We start from the raw sequence: 21,973 nt of genomic DNA, 5'->3' as shown, positions 1-21,973 counted from the left end.
CCAAAGACCGGTCTCACAGCCACCTGGGCGTTCGAGGTCGTGTCCTCGAGGGCTATAAGGAGCCTGCCGAGGCCACCTGACGGCCGTGTCGCGTCTGCACCGCCGGTTGGGCTCTCAGGCACCCGCTACTCAGCGCCCTGCTTCCCGGCGCGGGGAACCTCGAGCCCGCCAGTACCGCTGGTCCTCCGACGGCCTCCGCCCTTCGCAGGCGGCCCAGGAAGCCCCGCCCCGCCCCAGCGTTAGGAGACGCGCAGCGGAACCTGGGCGGCCCCAGCCCCTCCCCGCCCCCGCGTCCCCGCGCGACCCGCCTCCCAGATCCCGGCCGGGGCTCGCGGGCGCGCCACGGCGGGGCGGGGCCGGGGGCGGGGCCTTCTGGCAGATTCTGGGCGCTGCGAACGCGCAGCTCCGGGGCTCGGCGGCCGGAAACGCCGGCGTCGCAGCCTTAGGCGCCGCCGCCTTTTCTTGTTTTCTGCCCAGTCCGCGTCGCCATGGCCAAGTGGGGCCAGGGGAACCCGCGCTGGATCGTGGAGGAGCGGGAGGACGGGACCAACGTGAACAACTGGCACTGGTGCGGCCGGCGGGGTGGCGCGGCCGGCGGCGGCCTCCTTCTGGGATCTGGGGAGGGCCGGGCCGCGGGAACCCGGGCTGCGCTGGGGTCTGTGCGGGGCCGCGGGGCCAGGGGGTCAGGGGGCCAGGGGGCCGCCCCTCCTCCTCAGCTGCCGGACGCAGGGCTCGGCCTCCGCCTCTCGGCTCGGGAGCGTCCTTGAGGACGGAGACCGGCGAGGGCGGCTGCGCCGGCCCTGGAGGTTGCAGCTGCCTCTTTTTGAAAGTTGGGTTGGGCCCCACGAGTGACTTTCGACAGACCTTTCCACTCCCACCGTCTGTGGCCTTAGGGCCTTCCCTTCTCCTCCCGCCCACCCCTCTGGATGTTTCGGGGAGTTAGAAGGGAGCTGGATTGAGAGACTGTATTAGGGGCGGGGGTATGGAACGTAGTGGAAAGGGCAGAAATTTGGATCTCAGTTCGCGCCCACCCCGCAGGCGCCTCCCGCGAGCGGGGCCCTCTGTGAGTGAGACAAGCTCCGCTTCCTTTACGCGCCTCACCTGGCGCGTGGGAAGAGGTCGGCAGCCCTCCACCGCAGAACCTCCGGAAGGGATGTCCTCTGCCCTGCGCCTCTGGCCGGGGGCTGTGGTCCCCCCAGGCCGTCGAGGGGATGCTGAGGCCGGTCCCCAGAGGAACATGACTTGGCTGGTCCGGAGGAGCTCTGAGGGCTTGGGCAATCTTGGCTCGCTGCAACCTCAGCTTCCAGAGTTCAAGTGAGTCTCCTGCCTCAGCCTCCCGAGTAGCTGGGACTACAGGAGCGTGCTACCACGCCCGTCTGATGTTTGTATTTTTAGTAGAGACAGGGTTTCACTATGTTGGTCAGGCTGCTCTCGAACTCCAGACCTCGTGATCCGCCCGCCTGGGCCTCCCAAAGTGCTGGGATTACAGGCGTGAGCTAGAGCTGACTTTCTGGTGTCCTAGCCTTGGCCCCATGGACATGTCAGCCCCCTCAGCTCGTTTCTGCCCCCTAAAGTGAGAATATTACCTGGCAAGATTACATTAGGCGATGTATATGCGAAGACACTTGATAGCTGGTATGTCATGATTCTGATTATTTCACTACTGCTACTTTCCATGTGGCCCAGGCTTTGCCTATTTCCAGTGGGCGAGCTACCTAGATCCTCCTCCCTTAAATAAGCCAGTGTTTTTAAGACAGAATACTACTTGCATAGTGGACAATAATATCTTAAAGAACTGAGCAGGATGAAAAGAATTTGGTAGAAAGGAGGTTTGAGGAGCACATTGGAGGTTGGCAGGTTTCGAGGCTGCTTGAGAGGGCTTGAGCTGATCTGGGCTGGGCTTGGACGTGACCCTGGCACCCAGGCGGGTGGATCCCAGCTGGGGCTTCCATTCACGACTTTCTGGTCCCTGGCAGGACAGAGCGGGATGCCACCAGCTGGTCCAAAGGGAAGTTCCAGGAGCTTCTGGTGGGCATCGTTGTGGAGAATGACGCTGGCCGCGGCGAGATCAGCGAGTTGAAGCAGGTGGAAGGGGAGGCTTCGTGCAGCAGCCACAAAGGAAAGCTGATTTTCTTCTATGAGTGGAACATCAAACTGGGCTGGAAAGGTAATAAGGGCCTCAGGGTACTAGTGGGGCTGGGGACAAAGTGCGTTCATCATTCAGCGAATGTTTTTACAGCTCCTGCTATGGGTCTGGCACACTGACTGGCTCCTGAATCAGCATTAGTAGATCCTGACACTCTGGCCATACTTGAGTTCCATGGGCCAAGAAGGATGGGAGTTTCCCTTCTCGCATCACTCGGAGATGCTTAGAGCTCATTGCTGTCAGCTGGGCCCTCTTCTACCAGGCCCTTGTGAACACGAGTCTCTGGGCGTTGCTGCGTGGAGCACTCTTCCCCCAGGTAGCTGCCTGCCTCCTTCAGGTCTTTGTCCTGAGTGAAGCCATCTCTGTGCATCCTTGGAGACTCCTGCCTTGTGCCATCTTTCTTCCCTACTTTATTTTTCCCCAAGGCACTGAAACTTGCTTTACAAAACAATTTTGCTTACTGTCCTGCTCCATCTCCCTGTCATTCATTAGGGCAGGGATTTTTTTTTAAAAAGGCTTTATTGAGACATAATTCACTCATTTAGTGTGTATAATTCATTGGTTTTCAGTATAGTCACAGAGTTGTGCAACCATCACTACAATCAATTTGGGAACATTTCACTACCCCAAAACAAAACCCTGGACCCATGAGCAGTCACTCTTGTTGCCCTCCTCTTCCCCAGCCCCTGGTGTCCGCTCACCCATTTTCTCTGGATTGGCCTCTGGACGTTTCACATAGATGAATCACGCAGGATGTGTTTTTTGGTGTCTGCCTTCTTTTACTTCATAATGTGTTCAAGGGTCATCCGTGTTGTGACAGGTAGCAGCATTTTATTCTTTTTTATAGCTGATGAATATTCCACGGGTGTATATACCGCATTCTGTTTCTCCATTTATCAGTTGCTGGGCATTTTGGGTGTGTCCACTTTTGGGGTCTCTGGGTTCAGTTCTCCAGTGGTGCCTCGATCCTGGCTGGGCAGACAGCGTGTGCGCACTCAGTCCTTGTTGAGGGAGCCAAGTCTGTGGAGATGCAGGGAAGGGAAGAGGAGGAGTTAGGGTTTGAGCCTCAGCCCAGGAGTCAGCTCCTATCTGGAGTTTGCGCCCCAGAGCAGTCCAGTGAGTTGGCCTCGAGCCTCTGCCCTGCTTGCTGCCTTTCTCGCAGATGAGGGTGTTCAGCCCCTCCCCCTCCGCCTCAGAACAGGACCCTCTGGCTGGGAGTTTGCCTCTCTGGCAGCCCCCTGTGTCTGCTGCTGGCTGGATCATAGCAGTCTGGCTCCCTGCCCACTCCCCCAGCACCGAGCCCTAGGGCCTGAGGAACCTTGTGGGCGTTGTGTCTTTTCCATCTCCCTTGGCTCCTCTGCAAGGATAAGACCCAGCCACTGGGCTTGTCCTAACACCTCCAGCTGCTCTCCTCCAGCAGCGAGTCTCTAGGATGGCAGCTGGGACCCACTGGGGAGGAGGCAACACTCTAGTCCTGAGAAGTCTACCTGCCTGGTATGCCCACACAATGTCCCCAAGCCAGAGCCTCCCTCCCCTCTGTGGTCAGAACGTACTGTGCCTTTCTGTCCTTCCATCGCTTTTGTGACTGCTTCTCCCCTTCAGGGTACTCCTTTGTCCTGCTTTGCCCAGGCAAAGAGTACCCTGGGACAAGAAGGGAAATATGGGTGCACTTGCCCCACACTCCCCTCAGGACGGCGGGCTGCTGACTCCTCATGCCCTCTCCTTGGCTATGGCCTGCCTGACCTTTCTTCCGTGGCTGCTCAGGGGGCCCTGGAGTGGTGGAACCTTGTGAGGGCAGCTGGGCTATTCAGTGAGGCAGGGCAGTTTTTCATAAAATCAATTTTTTTTTTTCTTTTTTGAGACAAGGCTCACTGCAGCCTTGACCTCCCAGCAATCCTCCCACCTCAGCCTTCCAAGTAACTGGGACCACAGGTGTGCGCCACAGTGCCCAGATAATTTTATTTTGTAGAGACGGTGTCTCCTTATGTTGCCTAGGATGGTCTTTAAACTCCTGGGCTCAATCCATCCTCCCACCACAGCCTTTCAGACTGCTGAGATTATAGGCGTGTGCCACAGTGCCTGGCCCAGTTGTTATTTTTTATTATAATTGAAGAACCCATTTTGCTCATTTTAGGTATCGTTAAAGAGTCTGGAGTGAAGCACAAGGGATTGATTGAAATACCCAGTCTTTCTGAGGAAAATGAAGTAGATGACACTGAGGTATGTGATCAAGTTTCTATTTCTTTTGTTCTTTTTTCAGTCAAGCTTCTGCTACAGACTTTGGGCATTTCAAATAATGTTGATCAGACTGTGGTTCCTGTATGGTAGTTCAGGTGCCTTGTGGAGGCCCTGTTTGCCGAGAAGGATTGCCGTACTGTTGGGGCAGCATGTTGTGTGGAGCTGGAGTGGTACAGGAAAGAGTAAGCCCCAGGAAGCCCTGAGCTCCCCCGAGGACCAGGCAAGGGGCCTGGGCAGCTGACTGCACCCTCCTTAGCCTCCTCATCTGTGAAAAGGGGTTAATTTCTCTTCCAGGGGTGTTGTCAGGTTAGATGTGACAGTGTGTGCACTGTAAACTGCTCAGGCAGCTTGCATGGCTTGATGAATGTGACTTTCTCTCTCTTCTCCTGCACCTTTGCCGTTTCCCTTTAATGGTGAAGTGTCAGCCTTTAGCTGCTCTCTCTCCGTTGGTTACGCCTCACGGTTTTTTGTAAACTACCCAGTTAGTACGTGTTGCTTTTGTGGCTCTCTTGGTTCTCTTGGGAGACAGAACCTTGTGTAACTCCCATGCTTGGCTTCAAGTTAGTGTCCTCTTTTGGCCGAAAGCTGGGTTTTGGGGGTGAGACCATTTGTACAGCTGCTATATTTTTCAAACCAAGATAGTCTGACAAAGGATTTTTTTTGATTTGTGAACGTATTTAACATGAAGGCTTTCCAAGATAGGCTGACTCCTGCCCAGCAGTATGTCTTATGGCCCGAAGGTTATACAGTGCCACAGGCCGGGGCTGTCCCAGACCTCTGTCTTCAGTTATGTGGTTCCTCCGCTTAGGGCCTGAGATTCCACTTTGTTATATTGAGATCCATCAGCTGAGACATTTTTCAAAAGAATGTTTAACTGGTTTTTAAGATTTAATCCCTCAGTAGCATTACAGAACTCTTCAGATTCAAACTGGGGCCCACGATCAGGCCCACCTCAACTGAAGCATCGGGACACTAAATTTTTTCAAATCGACACCTCTTTTTCTTCTGGAAATACTAGAGACATCCCCAAAGCCCTCTGTTGCTTCCTTCTCCCTCGGTCTCCCCCTTCTCCCCTCTCTTCTTCCTTCGCTCTGCCTGTCTTCTACTCTTCTCCCTTTCCCAATTTTCCTCTCTGCCAAAAAAGTATATAATCCAAGTCTGGGTTATATGGGAACTTGAGTTCCCTAATTACGGTGGCTTTTGGGTTCTATACCAGCACTGTTCAATGTAAATATAATGTAAGCCACATGTGCAGTGTAAGTTTTACTAGTAGTTGTACTTAAAAAGTTAAAGCTATGTCTGGGCATGGTGGCTCACACTTGTGATCCCAGCACTTTGGGAGGCCAAGGTACGAGGCTCACTTGAGCCCAGGAGTTCGAGGCTGCAATGAGCCATGGTCATGCTACTGAGCTCCAGTCTAGCAACAGGGAGACCCTTAAAAAAAAATTAAAGCCAGGTGTAGTGGCATATGCCTATAATCCCAGCTGCTTGGGAGGTGGAGGGGAAGGATCGTTTGAGCCCAGGAGTTTGGGTCTAGCCTCGGCAACATAACGAGATGCAAGCTCTTAAAAAAAAAAAAAAAAAAAAAAAAAAAAAAGATAAACAGGTGAAATTAATTTTAATAATATATTTTATTTAACCCAGTATATAAAAAAGATTTTAGCATGTAATTAATATAAAAATTATGAGGCATTTTACATTCTTTTTTGGTACTAAGTCTTTGGAGTCTGGCACGTATTATTTCACACAGCACATCTTGATTCAGGCCAGCCACATTTCAGGTTCTTAGTAGCCACATGTGACTAGTGGCTACCGTACTGGACAGTGCATTTCTAGACCCCATGAAAGCCATGGACCACATCAGCAATAGGATTTATATACATACACATGCACAATTTTGAATGCAAATTAAGGGGTTTACATTCTATGAAGTCCATGCAAGATTTGGCCCCCAACCCTGTCATGGACCCTGGATTAAAAACCCTTAAAATCCTGCCCTGTCACATCTCTTACATCCACTTCTTTCCTTCGTCCACTGCCATAGTTCTCTCATCCAAACAGCCCAATGTTGTAAGAATACATCAAACCAGATCTTTCTTTGGCTTGTATTTTTCTGATTTGTAGGTGAACGTGAGTAAAAAGAAAGGAGATGGGGATATACTGAAGGATCTTATAAAAACTGCAGGCACCGCCAAGGTCAGGGAGGCCCTTGGAGATTACCTGAAGGCACTTAAGACGGGTAAAGAAGGCATCCCTTGTGAACCAGAGGGTCCCTTTTCTGTTTACCCAAGTTATACTCTATACTGTGGTCAGAGGCTACAGAAGCAAGTTTATACTTCAGAATAAATTGTAGTCTGGAAGTTGAGAGCTAGTCATGGTTAAGACCATAATTAGTGATCATCAGTATTGTACACAGCATGAAACATTTTGCCTTCAGAACTGTTAATTGTAGTTTGGAATGAAAATCAGTTGTTCGTGTAATTACTTGTTTAATGTCTGTCTTCCTTGCTAGACTATAAGCTCCATGAGGGCATGGAAGGTGTCTGTCTTGTTCACTGCTGTATCTCCAGCATCTAGCACAATGCCTGGCACATAGTAGGTGCTTAATAAATCTTTGTTGGATGAATGAATGAATGGATGAAAGTGACTGCAGGTATTACAGGTGTAATTGAGAAATACCTAGATAATATCCACATTGCAATGAAGTGAGGTTATTGTCTTCCCTAAATTAGAGAAGTGAGGCAGGCAAGATGGCCAGCAGTGCCTTATCTCTGTACCTCATTCTTGGACCCTGCTACCTGACTATCTAGGTGTTGGCATAGATGGGTTTGGGGTTGTCACTTTTCCCATGAGAGCGCACGTGTAGCTGGCTCACAGGCTTTTGAATACTGTGAAGACAAGCTTTGTGAGGCGGTGGTCACCCTCACATGAGAAATTGTCTGTTTTGACAGTAGGTTAGAGCCACAAAGCTATTACTAGTTAATCATATAAAACTTAGCTGTTTGGAAAAGAACTTTGGAAAATTTTGCTGCTTTAGCAAAAACTTGATAAAAGTGAGGCATTTGAAAAAAGAAAAGGCATTTGTTGCTGTGGAACTCACATTGTTAACCATCAGTAGTTTTGTATGTAAAAACTTGGAATGGTCTTGAAATTCTCAAAATGTTACAGGAATTATTTTTATAAATGTTTTATTTTCTTACATGCTGTTTTGGGTTTTCTACCTCTTTGTGCTTAAAAGGAGAAAGGTCCTTATTAAAACCACTTCCCTTGTTTCTTTATAGAATTTACAACGGGAATTTTACCAACGAAAGCTATGGCAACCCAGGAATTGACTGTCAAAAGAAAACTGAGTGAGAATACCCTGCAGGTATGAGCTCTGTTGGCCAAAATGTAGGGAGGGGTCAAGGAAATGTTTGAGTCAGGGCTCCGAATAGCCTTCTGTTGATGGAGAACTGAGGACAGCGAGGGCCTTCTTCCACCTTTGAGTCTCCTGTTAGTCCTCTAAGATCTCCCATTTTGTTGTGCAAATGATAAAATGAGACTTTGATTCTTGATGGAAGGGATTGTTACAGACACGCCTTTCTATGGGATAAATATTTGACTCAAGACTGTCCTAAGGGCAGTGTTCTTTGGTAGGCTACAGAACCAGATGACTTTCAAGATTCACATAGCATAATAAAATAACCTTCTTGCTCACTTTTGGATTGGGAGATTTTTAGATCTGTTCTTGGAATGGGTGTTGTGTGTAATGGACACCCTTTAGCTTTAGGTGCAGTTGTCTTTCACCTGCTCACGGCTGTATCTGAAGTCCAGCTAGGTAGGGGTATTCAGTCATAACCTGGGAACAGAGCTGAAGAGCTATAGGAACAGTGAGCTCTGGTTCCAAAGTAAAGACCAAGACTGGTGGTGCTAAAAAGGCTTTTCATGCTGCTTTTATGTGTGTCTGGAATAGGCAGTATGGAATTTGGGACATTTGATGTTTTATTGAGAAGACTATTGTAATCCAAGCAGCTTTCTCTCTTGTTATGCTAATCATTTCCCTGGAACCTCTTCCCTTCTCCAGGTTCAGGCCTCATCTCCAGTGGCACTGGGTGTAAGGATTCCCACTGTGGCTCTTCACATGATGGAACTGTTTGACACAACTGTAGAGCAGCTATATAGCATCTTCACTGTAAAGGATGTAAGTAACTCCCTAAGCTAGCATGTTAAATGCTGACATTGTGATGTATTTTCTCCCAAAGAACAGGAGCTGGTTTTTGGTTTTCCTTGTGGCTGTGTTTTTGATTGAAGGGATGTGGGATGGTGGTGACAGGAAGTCTGAGCATAGATTCTGAATAATTGGAGGGGAGATGGGCATTCTTTGGGACTATGTCCACATTACATTGAGTTTTCTCCCTCTAGGAAGAGAAAGTTTGTGTTTTATTTTCCGTAAGTAAAAGCTACATGTTTAGGATTTTTAAACCATAGTAATTGTTATATTTTGTATTTCATAATTAGATTAAAATATGTGATAGTGTGTACTGGAGTAACATATGTTTTATTTGGTTAGTTGGTGCAAAAGTTTTCTAAATCTACTGCTGTATTAGAAGCCGAAAAGGGAGGGAAATTCCAGATGTTTGATGGGAACAGCACTGGTGAATATCTAGAATTGGTAAGTAGACTCAAGGTTGAAGAAGTAAGGTGGGATTAACTCTTACTTAATATTACTCTTTTTGTATATGCTGTTTTTAAGTACCGAAATCACGAGGGTCTGTGTTGCCTCACCCTTAACAGCAGCCCTCTGTTCTGGTTACTATTACTGTATTTAAAACATTATTATATATTCCTGCTGTCCTTGATGTTACTGCTGTTCTGAGACATTTTGGCAATAAAGACAATTACCAATGGTGCTGATGTATAAACTGGAAGAAGGACCGTATGTTGTTCGTTGATTCTTCTAGTACTTAGGAGTTTCAATGAAAGGATTTTTCTGTGTTGTATTGTGGGAAGTTTTAAAAGATTTTCAGTGGAATTTCCCCTCTCTTTTCAGTTAACAAATAAGAAGATCATCATGAAATGGAGATGTAGAAACTGGCCAGGAGGTATGTTACTAATTAGTGCCCTTCATGTTAAAGGTCCCAAAACACTAAGGCTAGGTTTTTCGCATGGATAAATTTTCCTTTTCATAATGCAGTAATAAGGTTCCTATTTTTTTTCTTAGAACACTATGCCATGGTTGCACTGAATTTTGTGCCTACTCTAGGGCAAACAGATTTACAATTGGACTGTAAAGGAGTTCCTATCTGTAAAGAAGAGAACATGAAATTCTGTTGGCAGAAGCAGCATGTTGAAGAAATAAAAGGTTTACTGCAGCTGACCCCCCTAAATGGTTGAAGTAAAATTTTATAAGGCATTACTTTTTGTAAGCAGAAAAAGTGTCACATTTACCTCTTCCCTGTTTTTTTTTAAAAGGACTGTATTTTACATTGGATGAAATCTATGAACGTATACACGATGTAAAGCACTGTTTGACTCTTTATTATAACTAGACACTGCATTGAGTTAAAAGTAGCAAACAAACAACCTGAAATTAGGTATTAACCTGACCTTTCATAGATACTCCTCTGGAAATAGGTAAGTCCTGAGTGCAGATAGTTCATGTTTCCCAAGCTGAAGCTTGTCCTATAGCAAGCTTGCTTGCAGCTGTACTTTTAGTTCAAGATGACAAAAAATGGCATGTTGACACTATTCCTTTATTTTACTTTAGGGTTTTTAAGGTGTGTAGATCTTAGGTCGTAAAACAGTGGTATACTGCATTCAAAAGCATGTTGAGGTGAGGGCAAATTGGCTGTGTTTTGCTCCTCGTCTCCCTGCTGTGGTTTTGCACTTCGGTGTGGAGAGGACTGAGAAGTCTGTGGGGACACATTAGTTTTGTGGACTGCTGGTAACACTTCCAGTGAACACATATAATGGATAAATGTTTCCCCTCATTGACGGTTTTCTCACTACTTTCACCTGAGAAGACTGAAGCAACATATGTAAACAAATGAAAAGTCATCACAATCAGTTTAATTAAGTGCACAGAATAGCAATCAGTCATGTCAATAAAAATAAAACAATTATTTTTACATCAAGTGTGCTTTATTTCCTCCACAGGTATTCTGTTAAATAAAGCACCATTTATATACTGCCAGGCCACAGCTAAAGAGGATTCTTTACAGAATCAAATTTCTTGTGGTTGTTCCGTATACAAGTAAACTTAATTTTGATAAGAACCACAGCGATCGGAGGCAATCTGCCTCTATAAGGTACAAAACTGGCACAGAGGACACCATATCATACACAGTAAAAATGCTGTAAGTTTAAATTACATTGTACAGGGCTAGGCAACCCTGTTCTTCCCAGACAGCCATATTAAATGAAAGCCACTACAGTGAACTCTTAATTACATAAAACATATCCATTATCTGATTGCCCTTTAGGAAGTATACTGAAGATGCAAGTTTTTTTCATCTGGAGTTCTGCCTGACCAAGAATTAAGCCTATAAATCTATCTTGCCATTCAAGCAGAGAGCACTGGACAAAATGAAGCACAAAAACAAATAAGCAAAACTTATACAAACAGCATGGGGGTGAGGGACTTAAAAGTAGACATGCTACACCTAATGTCAAGAAGCAGCTTGGTTTCCTTTGCCAGATATCCTTGTGACCACATGGATTGTAGATTCAATGGTCCTACACAGGGTATCTAAAATGTCATGTTGCCGCATATGACTAAAGAGTCCTCTGGAATGGCCACAACTGAGAGATAAAGCAACCTCAGGGTCCTGGGAGGGCAAAGCTTGGCCATCACAGCTTCTCAAGTCAGCTAAGTCAGACAGAACTGCAGAGATAGAAGTAGAAGGGAACTCAGATTCTTCCTCGGCTAGGGTAGAATCCTTGGAACAGTGGAGGTCTTTAAATTCTTTACAATCGTCATATCTGCCATTGCTGGACTGTTCTTCTGCATGCTGTGACCTGATATTTGACATGTCTTCTGAAAACGAAGATGGAACTTCCATTCGGTATTCCTTAAAAGAACTATTTTCAGGGGAAGGAAGATCTTGCTCAGTTCCTGGATCAATAATTGAAGAGTCTCTGGTCTCATTGTCAGAAGTGCTCGTTGGGGTCAGGACCTCCCTGGTTTCTGTTTTCATGTCACTGATGCAGCTGTCTACAGTGTGCTCCTCATCACTGCTAACACGCCGCCTTTTAACGGGAGTTGCTCCTTCATCATCTGTGAAAACACATGCCAAAACGGAAACTTGTCTGAAAGTCATTAAGATCACGTGGCGTGGGGGGGGATGTGGGAAGTTAATTTTGTTTCTAGCATTTATATTTAGGAGGTTCAGCTGAACACACAACTATTAAACCAGTTACACCAAGTGTATTACTCCCTCCTCCCACCCTAAAGGTAATGGTAGTCCATAAAGCTAACCTTTAGTTTTTCTTTCTTTGGCTTCTTGCTCTTGGAGTGAGTTTCTCTGTTGCAGACAAGACCTGCATTTGCTTAAAAGCTCTTGCAGAGTTGGAATTAGAGCTGGGTTTAACTGTTTGGGAGTGTGTACTGACAGGAGCAAAGCAAGCGCCCTCAGGTCCTACAAAAACCCAGATAAGAACATTTCAAATTCTAAAGCCAACACTTTGATGCAGTTGTTCACAGTTAATTGCAGATGTTTATTTTCCCAGGAATCCATTCTTTCCTAAGAATACCCTGGTTTTTCTGGGATTCTTAGAATGATCAAACCAGAAAGCCAGTGTTAGGAGGATACTACAGCATTTCATTAGGTTTTTTTTTTTTTTTTGAGATGGAGTCTTGTTCTGTGGCAAGGCTGGAGTGCAGTGGTGTAATCTCGGCTAGCTGCAACCTCCACCTCCTGGGTTCAAGCGATTCCCCTCCCTCAGCCTCCCGAGTAGCTGGGACTACAGGCACCCGCCACCATGCCTGGCTTAATTTTTTGTATTTTAGTAGAGACGGTTTCACCATGTTGGCCAGGATGGTCTCAATCTCCTGACCTCGTTATCCACTGGCCTCTGCCACCCAAAATGCTGGGGTTGCAGGCATGAGCCACCGTGCCCGGCCTCATTAGTTCTTAAAGTCACTAATAGCATTATTTTATGCCCACGAACCAGTAAGTCAGACCAAAGCCTGAAATAGTGTTTTCTGAAAATGGAAAAGGAAATATAAGAATTTTAAAAACAAACCTTGAAATCATAGTTTCTCAAGTTAAATTCTGACAGATGTCACAAATAGTAAGGTCTTCCTTACTGGGCTCTGTCATCTGTTCTGGCTTTTATGCATACTGTGATTTGGGAGGCTGCTGCTCAACATTCTAGCCCATTTCCAGAGTGTTCCATTATTCTAGGACATGGGAGTCTGTACAAGGCAACTAATGCTCTAGATTTAACTGCCTTTTTAAATCAGTAGATCATTAATTGTTACATAGGAGCCACAGGCAGTAATAGAAACATCACAAGTAATGTTTCCAAAAATATACCCTAGTAGAGATAAGACCACTAAGATGTTCCCTTTATTACCCTTAGCATTTAATGATATCAGCTTGTAGCTTCCAAGGTGATAGAGTGCTATGTACATACAAGGCATAGTGAACGCGTATTTAAAATTTGTTTTTTGTCGTACGTGGCTTAGAGGTCGAATCAGTAAGTTAAAGTTACAAGAGTAAAATCATATGAAGGCCACAGTTAACTGAAGGACAGTTTAAAAGTGTGTGCCGCCGCCTCTGCATGGTTCTTACCCCATTTAAAGAAGCACTTGCTTTGGAAATTTCAACTCGGTTGGAGAAATCAGACTGTAGGTTCTGATACTGACTTATCAAGTTTGTAATAAGAGTGCTGATCAAATTGGCACAGTTTGCTTCAGAAAACACTTGACTTTGAACCTGAAAAAGAAGATTTAAAAAAATCTCCAAAAGACCAGCATAATGAAAACACAAGCATTAATTGGAAATGACACATTGAGTTTCCAAAGTACTACGTACCTTTAGAAGGAAATGTGTCATGAACGTGTAGACAATGTTGTTGTTTAAAAAAGTTCTTTCATCCATTAGGATACATTTAATATATTCTGCGAAAACAGGATCTTCACACAAAAGCTTGATGCAATTTTTTGACATAGCAGACTAAAGTGGGGAGAAGATGGTTGAGCACTTATGGTTGAGCACGGAAAAAACTTACACGGAAAAAACATACTTGTGTATGATGGAATCTGAAGCCACTGAAAATCCTACGTGAAAAGCCATGTCTAACTCACCTATTGAATTTTTAGTTAACAGCAACTATCTTTCATACAGTAAAATGTTACTAATTTAGACTATGGGAGTGCTGGGGGGGAGACACTGATGCCAAAACTGAACAAATGTTTTAAAAGAAATGCAGGTTTATTATCCAGCACTGAGAGAGTTAACAAGGACTGGAAAAATAAGGCTAACTAAGAATAGGATGTCAATGTTTTCAAGGGCCAAATTAATGTATTTATAGGTAACCAGAGCATATGTTGCGAAAAGACACATTTTAAGAATCAGAATCAATTTATTCTCCAAAATGTTTTAAACTTTACTGTATATTCTCATTAGCAACAGTAATTCTGTAAATACCTTTTCCCCCCATAAACACTGCAAAGGTAAACAATAAATCTTCTTTCCTAATTATCTCACACAGAATCAGTGGTCCCAATATATGGAAATTTTACTAAAATTTGGTTTTCCTGTTTTCAAATAGTCATGGCTCTTAAACACAAGTAGTATGTCTTTAAGCAGATATACTCCGTAGATTTAAATGTGCATTTTAATGATAGATTATTTATATGGAAAAAAGCAATATATATTTTAAATAGGACAAAATTTAGATTTTTATATATATACATATATGCATATGTGTATACTTTATTAGAGTAAGCAGCTGTTCATAAGTAAATTACTCAAGGTCAGTCAAGAAATAAGGATTCAGGTAGGACCAAGACCCAGGTCTTGAGATCCTTAACACTAGGAAAAACCTGCGTTGGTCTACCAGTCACAGCCTCTGCCTCTGTTTCTTGCTCAGGATGGCTGCTTCTATAGGACTGGAAGCTTTGGAGGCCTTATATGGTTCGGCTTTGTTTTAAGGGAAATTTGGGGGCACAGTGAGTTCTGTCTGTGATAGAAGTCAAGCGAAGGGAGTCCTGCGGTGCAGAAGTAGAGAAGGCAATAGGTAGCGGGAGAGTACAGAAACCAAGAAACTACCCAAATCAGGAAGAATGAAAAAGAACAGCAGTAGCAGTGGAGAGGGAAAACGAGATCTCCAATGGACTGAACAGAACACTCAGCTCAAAAATCAACTGATAAAGTCATTTTCTGAATGCCTACTATATGCTAAGTCAAGTGAGCTAAGGTCAGTGTATACTAGCCTCTGAAAGATTTCTACTGTAGAGAACAAAGTGGAATTTCTTCAGGGAATGGAGATGACTCTGATAAGGTCTCCACACAAGCTCTGTTTTGGAAAAGTAGAGAAACAACCAGTAGAGTACAGGATGACAAACATCTAGGAGAATCCAAAGCACACCACAGCCTGGTAGGAGGCTGAACCAGACTCAAAATACTTAAGAAAGCATGATGTGGGTCAAGGGTTGCACCTAAGGAAGGTGAGTAAATTCATCTCTTCCAGCGGGGTAGAGCAGATGCAACCAGGCAGTACAATCAACAGTTTTTTCAGGGACTGAAGGTAGTGGGGATCTTTTATGCCTGATCCAAGGAATGAGCCAAACCTTAGTACCTCCTCCTCTTCCCAATTCTCCCTTTCTAACTTAACAAGTATTATTTATGCAGCCACTTAATTTTAAGGAGTTGGCTCTTAGACACTTAAGGTAGGAACGGTAATCTTTCCTGTTTTGAAGGAGATTGTTGTAAGAAAACAAGTGCATCAGACCCTTGAAAAACTACAGATCATGAAAAGCTAAAGGACAGACTGCTGATAGGGTTTCTGCTAGAGGTTTTGGAATGGTGGAAAAGAGGTAGAAGCAGGGAGGTGAAGGAGAGGAAGAAGTGGCATGTGCCTTTTCCCCCACTATCTCCCTGTTTTGGATTTTCCCCACCACTGTTGGTAATACATCTATAAATGAGAAATTCAATTATAACCAGCTTATTTAAAATATCCTCTATAATACAAATCTACTAAAAAAAAAATCAAAGGGAAACTAGATGCCTAATATGTAATAGCTAGTATTTTCATTCATACATATTTTACCTATCAAGATTCTAAAACGTCCCCACTTTTCAGCAAGTCTTCAACCCATTGTTCCTAAAATTATTGACCACTTGGCCAGATGAGATTAAAGACCAATCATCTAAAACTCATTTTCTTTACCTGAGTCTGGCATAGCTCAGTCCAAAGTTTGGGGAACAGTGCAAGATGAAGTGGCAAACCTTCATAGGCAACTAGGACACCTAATATTTGAAAAGAAATCAGAACAGGTTATAAATTATACTACTGAGATACTCAACTCTGCAGGTACAATATTATAGCTATTTCTAGTCATAACTGCATGTTTTCTGTATTTTAAAGTATGTAAAGGGGAAAAATTCATTCCAATGTTTAGTGAAATATCTTAGAATGTGGTACTTTGAATTTATTTATATCCTATACCTCATTCCTGAAAGATATGGGACTTAAACCAACTCTTCTTTTTTGAGTATTAGAACTTTATCTGGGAAAAGAAAAAGTTACTGCAAGTGGCTCCAAGTCTTTCTTGGATTAAGGTACCACTCTGCCTATTAGATAATTTTCATAGAATGGCTAGACTTCAGGAGGGAGGAGGGGAAAGGTAAAAAAAAAAAAAAAATGATGTGGAGAATTAAACGTATCTTTCCTCTTTTACCTTCTTTCTTCAAAGCTAGAATGACCTTTGTGGTACATTTAAGTAAATGCTGCCCTTAGCACCAGTTTCTTGGCTTGTTCCCAGGATCTTCTGAGTGGACCGCATCTGGCACTATGCCAGAGAGTGCTATTTGGAACCTCTATGAATTTACCTCTCCACTTCTTGACTATTCCAGATGTAAAATATGTCACTAAGATGTGTGCCCCTACCCTCTGTCATCCTATCTCTGAAAGTATAGAAGCTTCATTACCACAGTCCTAAATGAATTTCCCATCTTCCACATCCCCCAGGGTCCCCAGGGCAAGTATAATCATGAAGAAGAAGAAATATAACACAGACCATCCTCCTCCAGTTAAGAAAAGACTGAGTTAGACCAGGAGTCAGCAAACTTGTTCTAGGAAGGGCCGAATAGTATTTGAGGCTTTATGGCCATGCTCTGTTAACACAGCTCAACCCTGCCAAGCAGTGTGAAGGCAGCCTTAGACAAGAGTAAGGAAATAGGTGTGGCTGTCTTTCAGTAAAACTTTACGAACACTGAAATTGGAATCTCATAATTTTCATATGTCAGAAAATATTCTATATTTAAAAAAAAATTTTAAATATGAAAACTATTCTTAGCTAGCAGATAGCCATGGTTATACAAAAACAGGCAGCATGTGGGTTGTAATTTGCCAAACCCTGGGTTCGACCAAGGACTTGAGAACATCTTACACAGGCAAGTCAGCTCACTCACTCAGACTTACCAAGGATGCCTAGGATCCCTTCCACAGGTAAGCCAAGTTATTTTCCTGTCAAGATGAGTCCCTTTAGACACCTAGAGGCAAGGAAATGCTACTTCCCCTTTATCCTAACCTAATCTGTTGGTGTTTGGCAGCATATACCCACCACGGTATCACAATACACATAAGTAAACAAAGACATGTCATCACATCTGTGGCTATAGGGAAGAGGGTTCCTACATTCCCATGTTCCTGTATCCTAATTACTCATCCAAGTAGAGGAGAGGTTAGCAAACTATGGCCCTCAGGCCAAATCTGACCCATGGCCTGTTTTTATATGGACTTGTGAGCTAAGAATGGCTTTTTCTTTGACAACAGACAGTGTCTTCACTCTGTTGCCCAAGTTGGAATGCAGTGGCGTGATCACAGATCAGGGGCAGCCTTGAACCCCTGTGCTCAAGTGATCCTCATACCTTAGCCTCCGTAGTAGCTAAGACTGCAGGCCTGGACAATTTTCTTAAAAAAATGTTTTGGGGCCAGGTGCAGTGGCTCATGCCTGTAATCCTAACACTGGGAGGCCGAGGTGGGCGGATCACCTGAGGTCAGGAGTTCGCAACTAGCCTGACCAACATGGAGAAACCCTGTCTCTAGTAAAAATACAAAATTAGCGGGGCGTGGTGGCACATCCCTATAATCCCAGCTACTTGGGAGGCTGAGGCAGGAGAATCGCTTGAATGCGGGAGGCGGAGGTTGCGGTGAGCCAAGATTGTGCCATTGCACTCCAGCCTGGGCAACAACAGTGAAACTGTCTCAAAAAAAAAAAGTTTTGGGGCAGGCATGGTGACTCACGCTGGTAATCCCAGCAGTTTGGGAGGCCAGGGCAGGCGGATCATGAGGTCAGGAGTTCGAGACCAGCCTGACCAACATGGTGAAACCTTACCTCTACTAAAAACAAAAAAATTAGCCAGGTGTGGTGGCACTCGCCTGTAATCCCAGCTACTCGGGATGCTGAGGCAGGAGAATCACTTGAACCCAGGAGGCAGAAGTTGCAATGAGACGAGATTGTGCCACTAAACTCCAGCCTGGGTGACAGAGCAAGACTCTGTCTCAAACAAAACAAACCATTAGCCAAACAAAAAATAGTATGTGACAGAGACCTTGTGGCCTGTGGAGTCTAAAATATTTAGTGTCCACTCTGCAAAAAGAGTCTGCTAACCTCTGAACTAGAGACTGCTCTGACATTAACCCTCTTATGGGCAAGCAGACTGTATACTGCAATTTCTGTAGTCATTTCTCCCCTACTATCTCCCCAAAGTAAAATAATCTTCAATTTTTTTTTATTTTTTTGAGACAAGGTCTGGCTCTTATCACCCAGGCTGGAGGACAGTGGCACGATCTCAGCTCACTGCAACCTCTGCCTCCTGGGCTCAAGCCATTCTCCCAGCTCAGTCTCCTGAGTAGCTGGGACTACAGGTATGCACCACCATGCACTTTTTTTTTTTTTTTGAGACAGAGTCTCTCTTTGTTGCCTAGGCTGGAGTGCAGTGGCGCGATCTCAGCTCACTGCAGCCTCCACCTCCCAGGTTCATGCCATTCTCCTGCCTCAGTCTCCCGAGTAGCTGGGACTACAGGCGCCCGCCACCACACCCAGCTAATTTTTTTTTTTTTTTGTATTTTTAGTAGAGACGGGGTTTCACTGTGTTAGCCAGGACAGTCTCGATCTCCTGACCTCATGATCCCGCCCGCCTCGGCCTCCCAAAGTGCTGGGATTACAGGCGTGAGCCACCGCGCCCGGCCAATTTTTGTATTTTTTGTAGAGACGAGGTTTCACCATGTTGCCAGGCAGATCTCCAAAGTGATCTGCCTGCCTTGGCCTCCCAAAGTGCTAGGATTATGGGCATGAGCCACGGCACACAGCCCTAAACAATCTTTTTTTTTCTTTTCCTTTCTAGACAGTCTCACTCTGTTGCCCAAGGCATGTTGCAGTGGCATCATCTTGGCTCACTGCAGCCTCGACCTTTCCAGGCTCAGGTGATCCTCCCACCTCAGCCGCTCACGTAGCTGGGACTACTGGTGTGTGCTTCCAATGCCCAGCTAATTTTTCTATTTTTTGTAGAGACAGGGTTCTGCCGTGTTGCGCAGTCTGGTCTTGAACTCCTGGGCTCAAGTGATCCAGCTGCCTCGGTTTTACGGAGTGCTGGGATTACAGGTGTGAGTCATCACATCCAGCTAAATATAAAAGCAATCTCTATACCTATTTTCCACAACTACCAAGAAGCCAGCACTACCACAACAAACAAAAAATACCATGGTCTCTAATCACTTTGAAGTGGTATTCTGTTATAAGTATCTCTATTTTACAAGTAAAGATGGAAATAGGCCAGGCGTGGTGGCTCACGCCTATCATCCCAGGACTTTGGGAGGCCAAGATTGGTGGATCACTTGAAGTTAGGAGTTCAAGACCAGCCTGGCCAACATAGTGAAACCCCGACTCTATTAAAAAAAATAAAATACAAGAATTAGTTGGGCATATAATCCCAGCTACTCAGGAGGCTGAGGCAGGAGAAATCACTTGAACCCTGGAAGCAAAGGTTGCAGTGAGCCGAGACTGTGCCACTGTACTCCAGCCTGGGGGACAGAGTGAGAAGACTTTGTCTCATAACAACAACAATAATTAAAGAAGGAAATAAACATTTTCTAGGTATGTCAGATCATTATATTAAATTTTCTCATCAATTTTGAGGGCCATCGTTTTATCCTAATTTTGCACTTCTTTTGGATGAGGAAATTAGGCTCACAGAAATTATATAATCCTCTCAAATTCATTCCAAAGTCAGTACTGATATAGTTAAGACTGTAGTCTACCCCAGATTTATCTGATTCTAAAGCCCATAAGCTTTTCAGTGTTTTCTGCAGCTTCAGTCCATTTGTTAGCATTTTCATGATTTTCTTCACATCTGCCATCACCTGTACTATTGTTTACTTAATACTTACTTTCTCTCTTTTGAGACAGGATTTTGCTCTGTTGCCCAGACTGTAGTGCAGTGGCCCAATCGTAGCTCATTGTAACCTTGAACTCCTGGGCTCAAGTGATCCTCCTGCCTCAGCCTCCTGAGTAGCTGGGACTACATATACATGCCACCAAGCCCACCTTTTATTTTGGTGGGGGGAACAGAGTCTCACTCTGTTGCTCAGGCTGGAGTGCAGTGGCTCCATCTCAGCTCACTGCAACCCCCACCTCCCAGGTTCAAACGGTTCTCCTGCCTCAGCCTCCCAAGTAGCTGGGACTACAGGCACGCGCCACCACACCCAGCTAGATTTTTGTATTTTTAGTAGAGACAAAGTTTCACCATGTTGGCCAGGATGGTCTTGATCTCTTGACCTCGTGATCTGCCTGCCTCAGCCTCCCAAAGTGCTGGGATTACAGGTGTGAGCCACTGTGCCGGGCCGGCAGTACCAGTTTTCCATAATATTAAAATAACTTATTAAAATTATAAAATCAATGCACAATCATTACAATTAATTTAAACCTTACAGATATATTTAACCTAGAAAATGAAAGCATTCTATAATTTCATCCTTACAGAGTAAAATTCCTCTACTTTTTTCTGTACATGTACTAAGCAATTTTCCCCTTGTTTATAAGAATGTTTATATTCTGCATATTTTTTTTACATTTTTATGTAATTCAATGAACATTCCTATCTTATTTGTTTTCATGTCTCAATATAGGTGAACTATGGTTTACTTAACCAAGCTCCTACTGATAGACATTTGGATTGTTTCCAGTTTTTACCCATTACAACCAAAGTGAAAATAAATATTCTCTGTATATCGGGAGGCCAAATTGCCTCCCAAATGGACTCTTGACTAGCACTCCATTGTAAGATCTCCTCTTTCCCCAAACCATATGGGTATCATCTGAGCTTCACTCTATCTCATAGTTTTTTTTTTTTTTTTTAAGAGAGAGAAATAGGCTGGGTACAGTGGCTCATGCCTGTAATCCTAACACATTGGGAGGCAGAGGCAGACGGATCACAAGGTCAGGAGTTCGAGACCAGCCTGGCTAATATGGTGAAACCTCGTCTCTAATAAAAATACAAAAATTAGCCGGGCATGGTGGTGGGCACCTGTAGTCCCAGCTACTTGGGAGGCTGAGACAGGAGAATTGCTTGAACCCGGGAGGTGGAGGCTGCAGTGAGCCAAGGTCACACCACTGCACTCCAGCCTGGGCGACAGGGTGACACTGTCTCAAATTGTTTGCTTTATTAGTAAGTCCGGGCAACTTCTCATGTGGTTACCAAACACTTTTTTGTGTGTAAACTGCCTATTCATGTCCTTTGCTGATTTAACTTAACATTCTTCACCATCTTACCAAATCCTAAAAATTTGGTATATATTGGCAGTATTGGCTGTTTTATCTGTTAAGTATGCAAACATTTTCCCAATTAGCTGTTTGTGTTTTAATTCAGTTTATGGCATTTTCACCATGTAGTATTTTCAATTTTTATGTAGTCAAAACTTTCAACTTCTTATTGTTTCTGGGTTTTGTGTCCTAGGTAGCATGGTCTTTCAAATCTCATGGCGGTATTCACGTGATGTTATGTTTTCCTTTAATATCTCAATGATTTTTTTCACAATTAAGTCCTTTTTTTTTTTTTTTTTTTTGAGACAGAGTTTCACTCTTGCTGCCCAGACTGGAGTGCAATGGCGCCATCTTGGCTCACTGCAACCTCTGCCTCCTGGGTTCAAGCGATTCTCCTGCCTCAGCCTCCTGAGTAGCTGGGATTTCAAGTGCTCGCCACCACGCCCAGCTAATTTTTGTATTTTTAGTAGAGACAGGGTTTCGCCATGTAGGCTAGGCTGGTCTCGAACTCCTAACCTCAGGTGATCCACCCACCTCGGCATCCCAAAGTGCTGGGATTATAGGCGTGAGCCGCCGTGCCCTGCCCCCAGTGAAGTCTTTAATCCTCCCGGTATTAA

At 44.6% G+C, this 21,973-nt stretch overlaps 2 protein-coding genes across 7 annotated transcripts in view; one reads left to right on the top strand and one right to left on the bottom strand.

Annotated features, from left to right (window-relative positions):
* The first annotated feature begins 370 nt into the window (after positions 1 to 370).
* Positions 371 to 14,082, top strand: LOC129462376 (putative activator of 90 kDa heat shock protein ATPase homolog 2). Of its 4 annotated transcripts, none has more exons than XM_055242311.2 (9): positions 371 to 568; positions 1,977 to 2,167; positions 4,281 to 4,366; positions 6,509 to 6,623; positions 7,666 to 7,751; positions 8,448 to 8,564; positions 8,934 to 9,035; positions 9,414 to 9,465; positions 9,585 to 10,491. In XM_055242311.2, exons 1-9 carry the CDS (start codon positions 489 to 491, stop codon positions 9,755 to 9,757), a joined length of 1,002 nt encoding a protein of 333 aa, XP_055098286.1. In that variant the 5' UTR covers positions 371 to 488; the 3' UTR covers positions 9,758 to 10,491. The 4 variants fall into 4 exon arrangements, with proteins under 4 accessions (XP_055098286.1, XP_063474032.1, XP_063474033.1 ...); XM_063617963.1 differs by lacking the exons at positions 371 to 568; positions 9,585 to 10,491 and adding exons at positions 590 to 1,314; positions 10,846 to 14,082; XM_063617961.1 differs by lacking the exon at positions 371 to 568 and adding an exon at positions 593 to 1,314.
* Positions 10,411 to 21,973, bottom strand: part of USP34 (ubiquitin specific peptidase 34) — a 295,723-nt gene continuing 284,160 nt past the window's right edge. For all 3 annotated transcript variants that reach the window (XM_055242296.2, XM_063617918.1, XM_063617917.1), the window contains 5 exons: positions 15,761 to 15,840; positions 13,402 to 13,542; positions 13,159 to 13,302; positions 11,841 to 12,000; positions 10,411 to 11,639 (listed from right to left, as the gene is read on the bottom strand). In XM_055242296.2, coding sequence (XP_055098271.1) covers positions 11,032 to 11,639; positions 11,841 to 12,000; positions 13,159 to 13,302; positions 13,402 to 13,542; positions 15,761 to 15,840 — 1,133 coding nt within the window. In that variant the 3' untranslated portion in view covers positions 10,411 to 11,031. The remainder of the gene's footprint in view (positions 11,640 to 11,840; positions 12,001 to 13,158; positions 13,303 to 13,401; positions 13,543 to 15,760; positions 15,841 to 21,973) is intronic.

The sequence above is a fragment of the Symphalangus syndactylus genome, chromosome 14, assembly GCF_028878055.3.
Source record: "Symphalangus syndactylus isolate Jambi chromosome 14, NHGRI_mSymSyn1-v2.1_pri, whole genome shotgun sequence".
In the NCBI taxonomy this organism is placed as follows: Eukaryota; Metazoa; Chordata; class Mammalia; order Primates; family Hylobatidae; genus Symphalangus; species Symphalangus syndactylus.
Note: the sequence above shows the minus strand (reverse complement) of the source record. Positions and strands in the feature narration are given on the sequence as shown.

Coding starts and splice junctions, on each gene's coding strand:
- LOC129462376 (XM_063617961.1), top strand. CDS start 983: ATGGAACGTAGTGGAAAGGGCAGAAATTTGGATCTCAGTTCGCGCCCA. Junction 2,168..4,280: donor CATCAAACTGGGCTGGAAAG/GTAATAAGGGCC, acceptor TGCTCATTTTAG/GTATCGTTAAAGAGTCTGGA. Junction 8,565..8,933: donor GCATCTTCACTGTAAAGGAT/GTAAGTAACTCC, acceptor TTATTTGGTTAG/TTGGTGCAAAAGTTTTCTAA.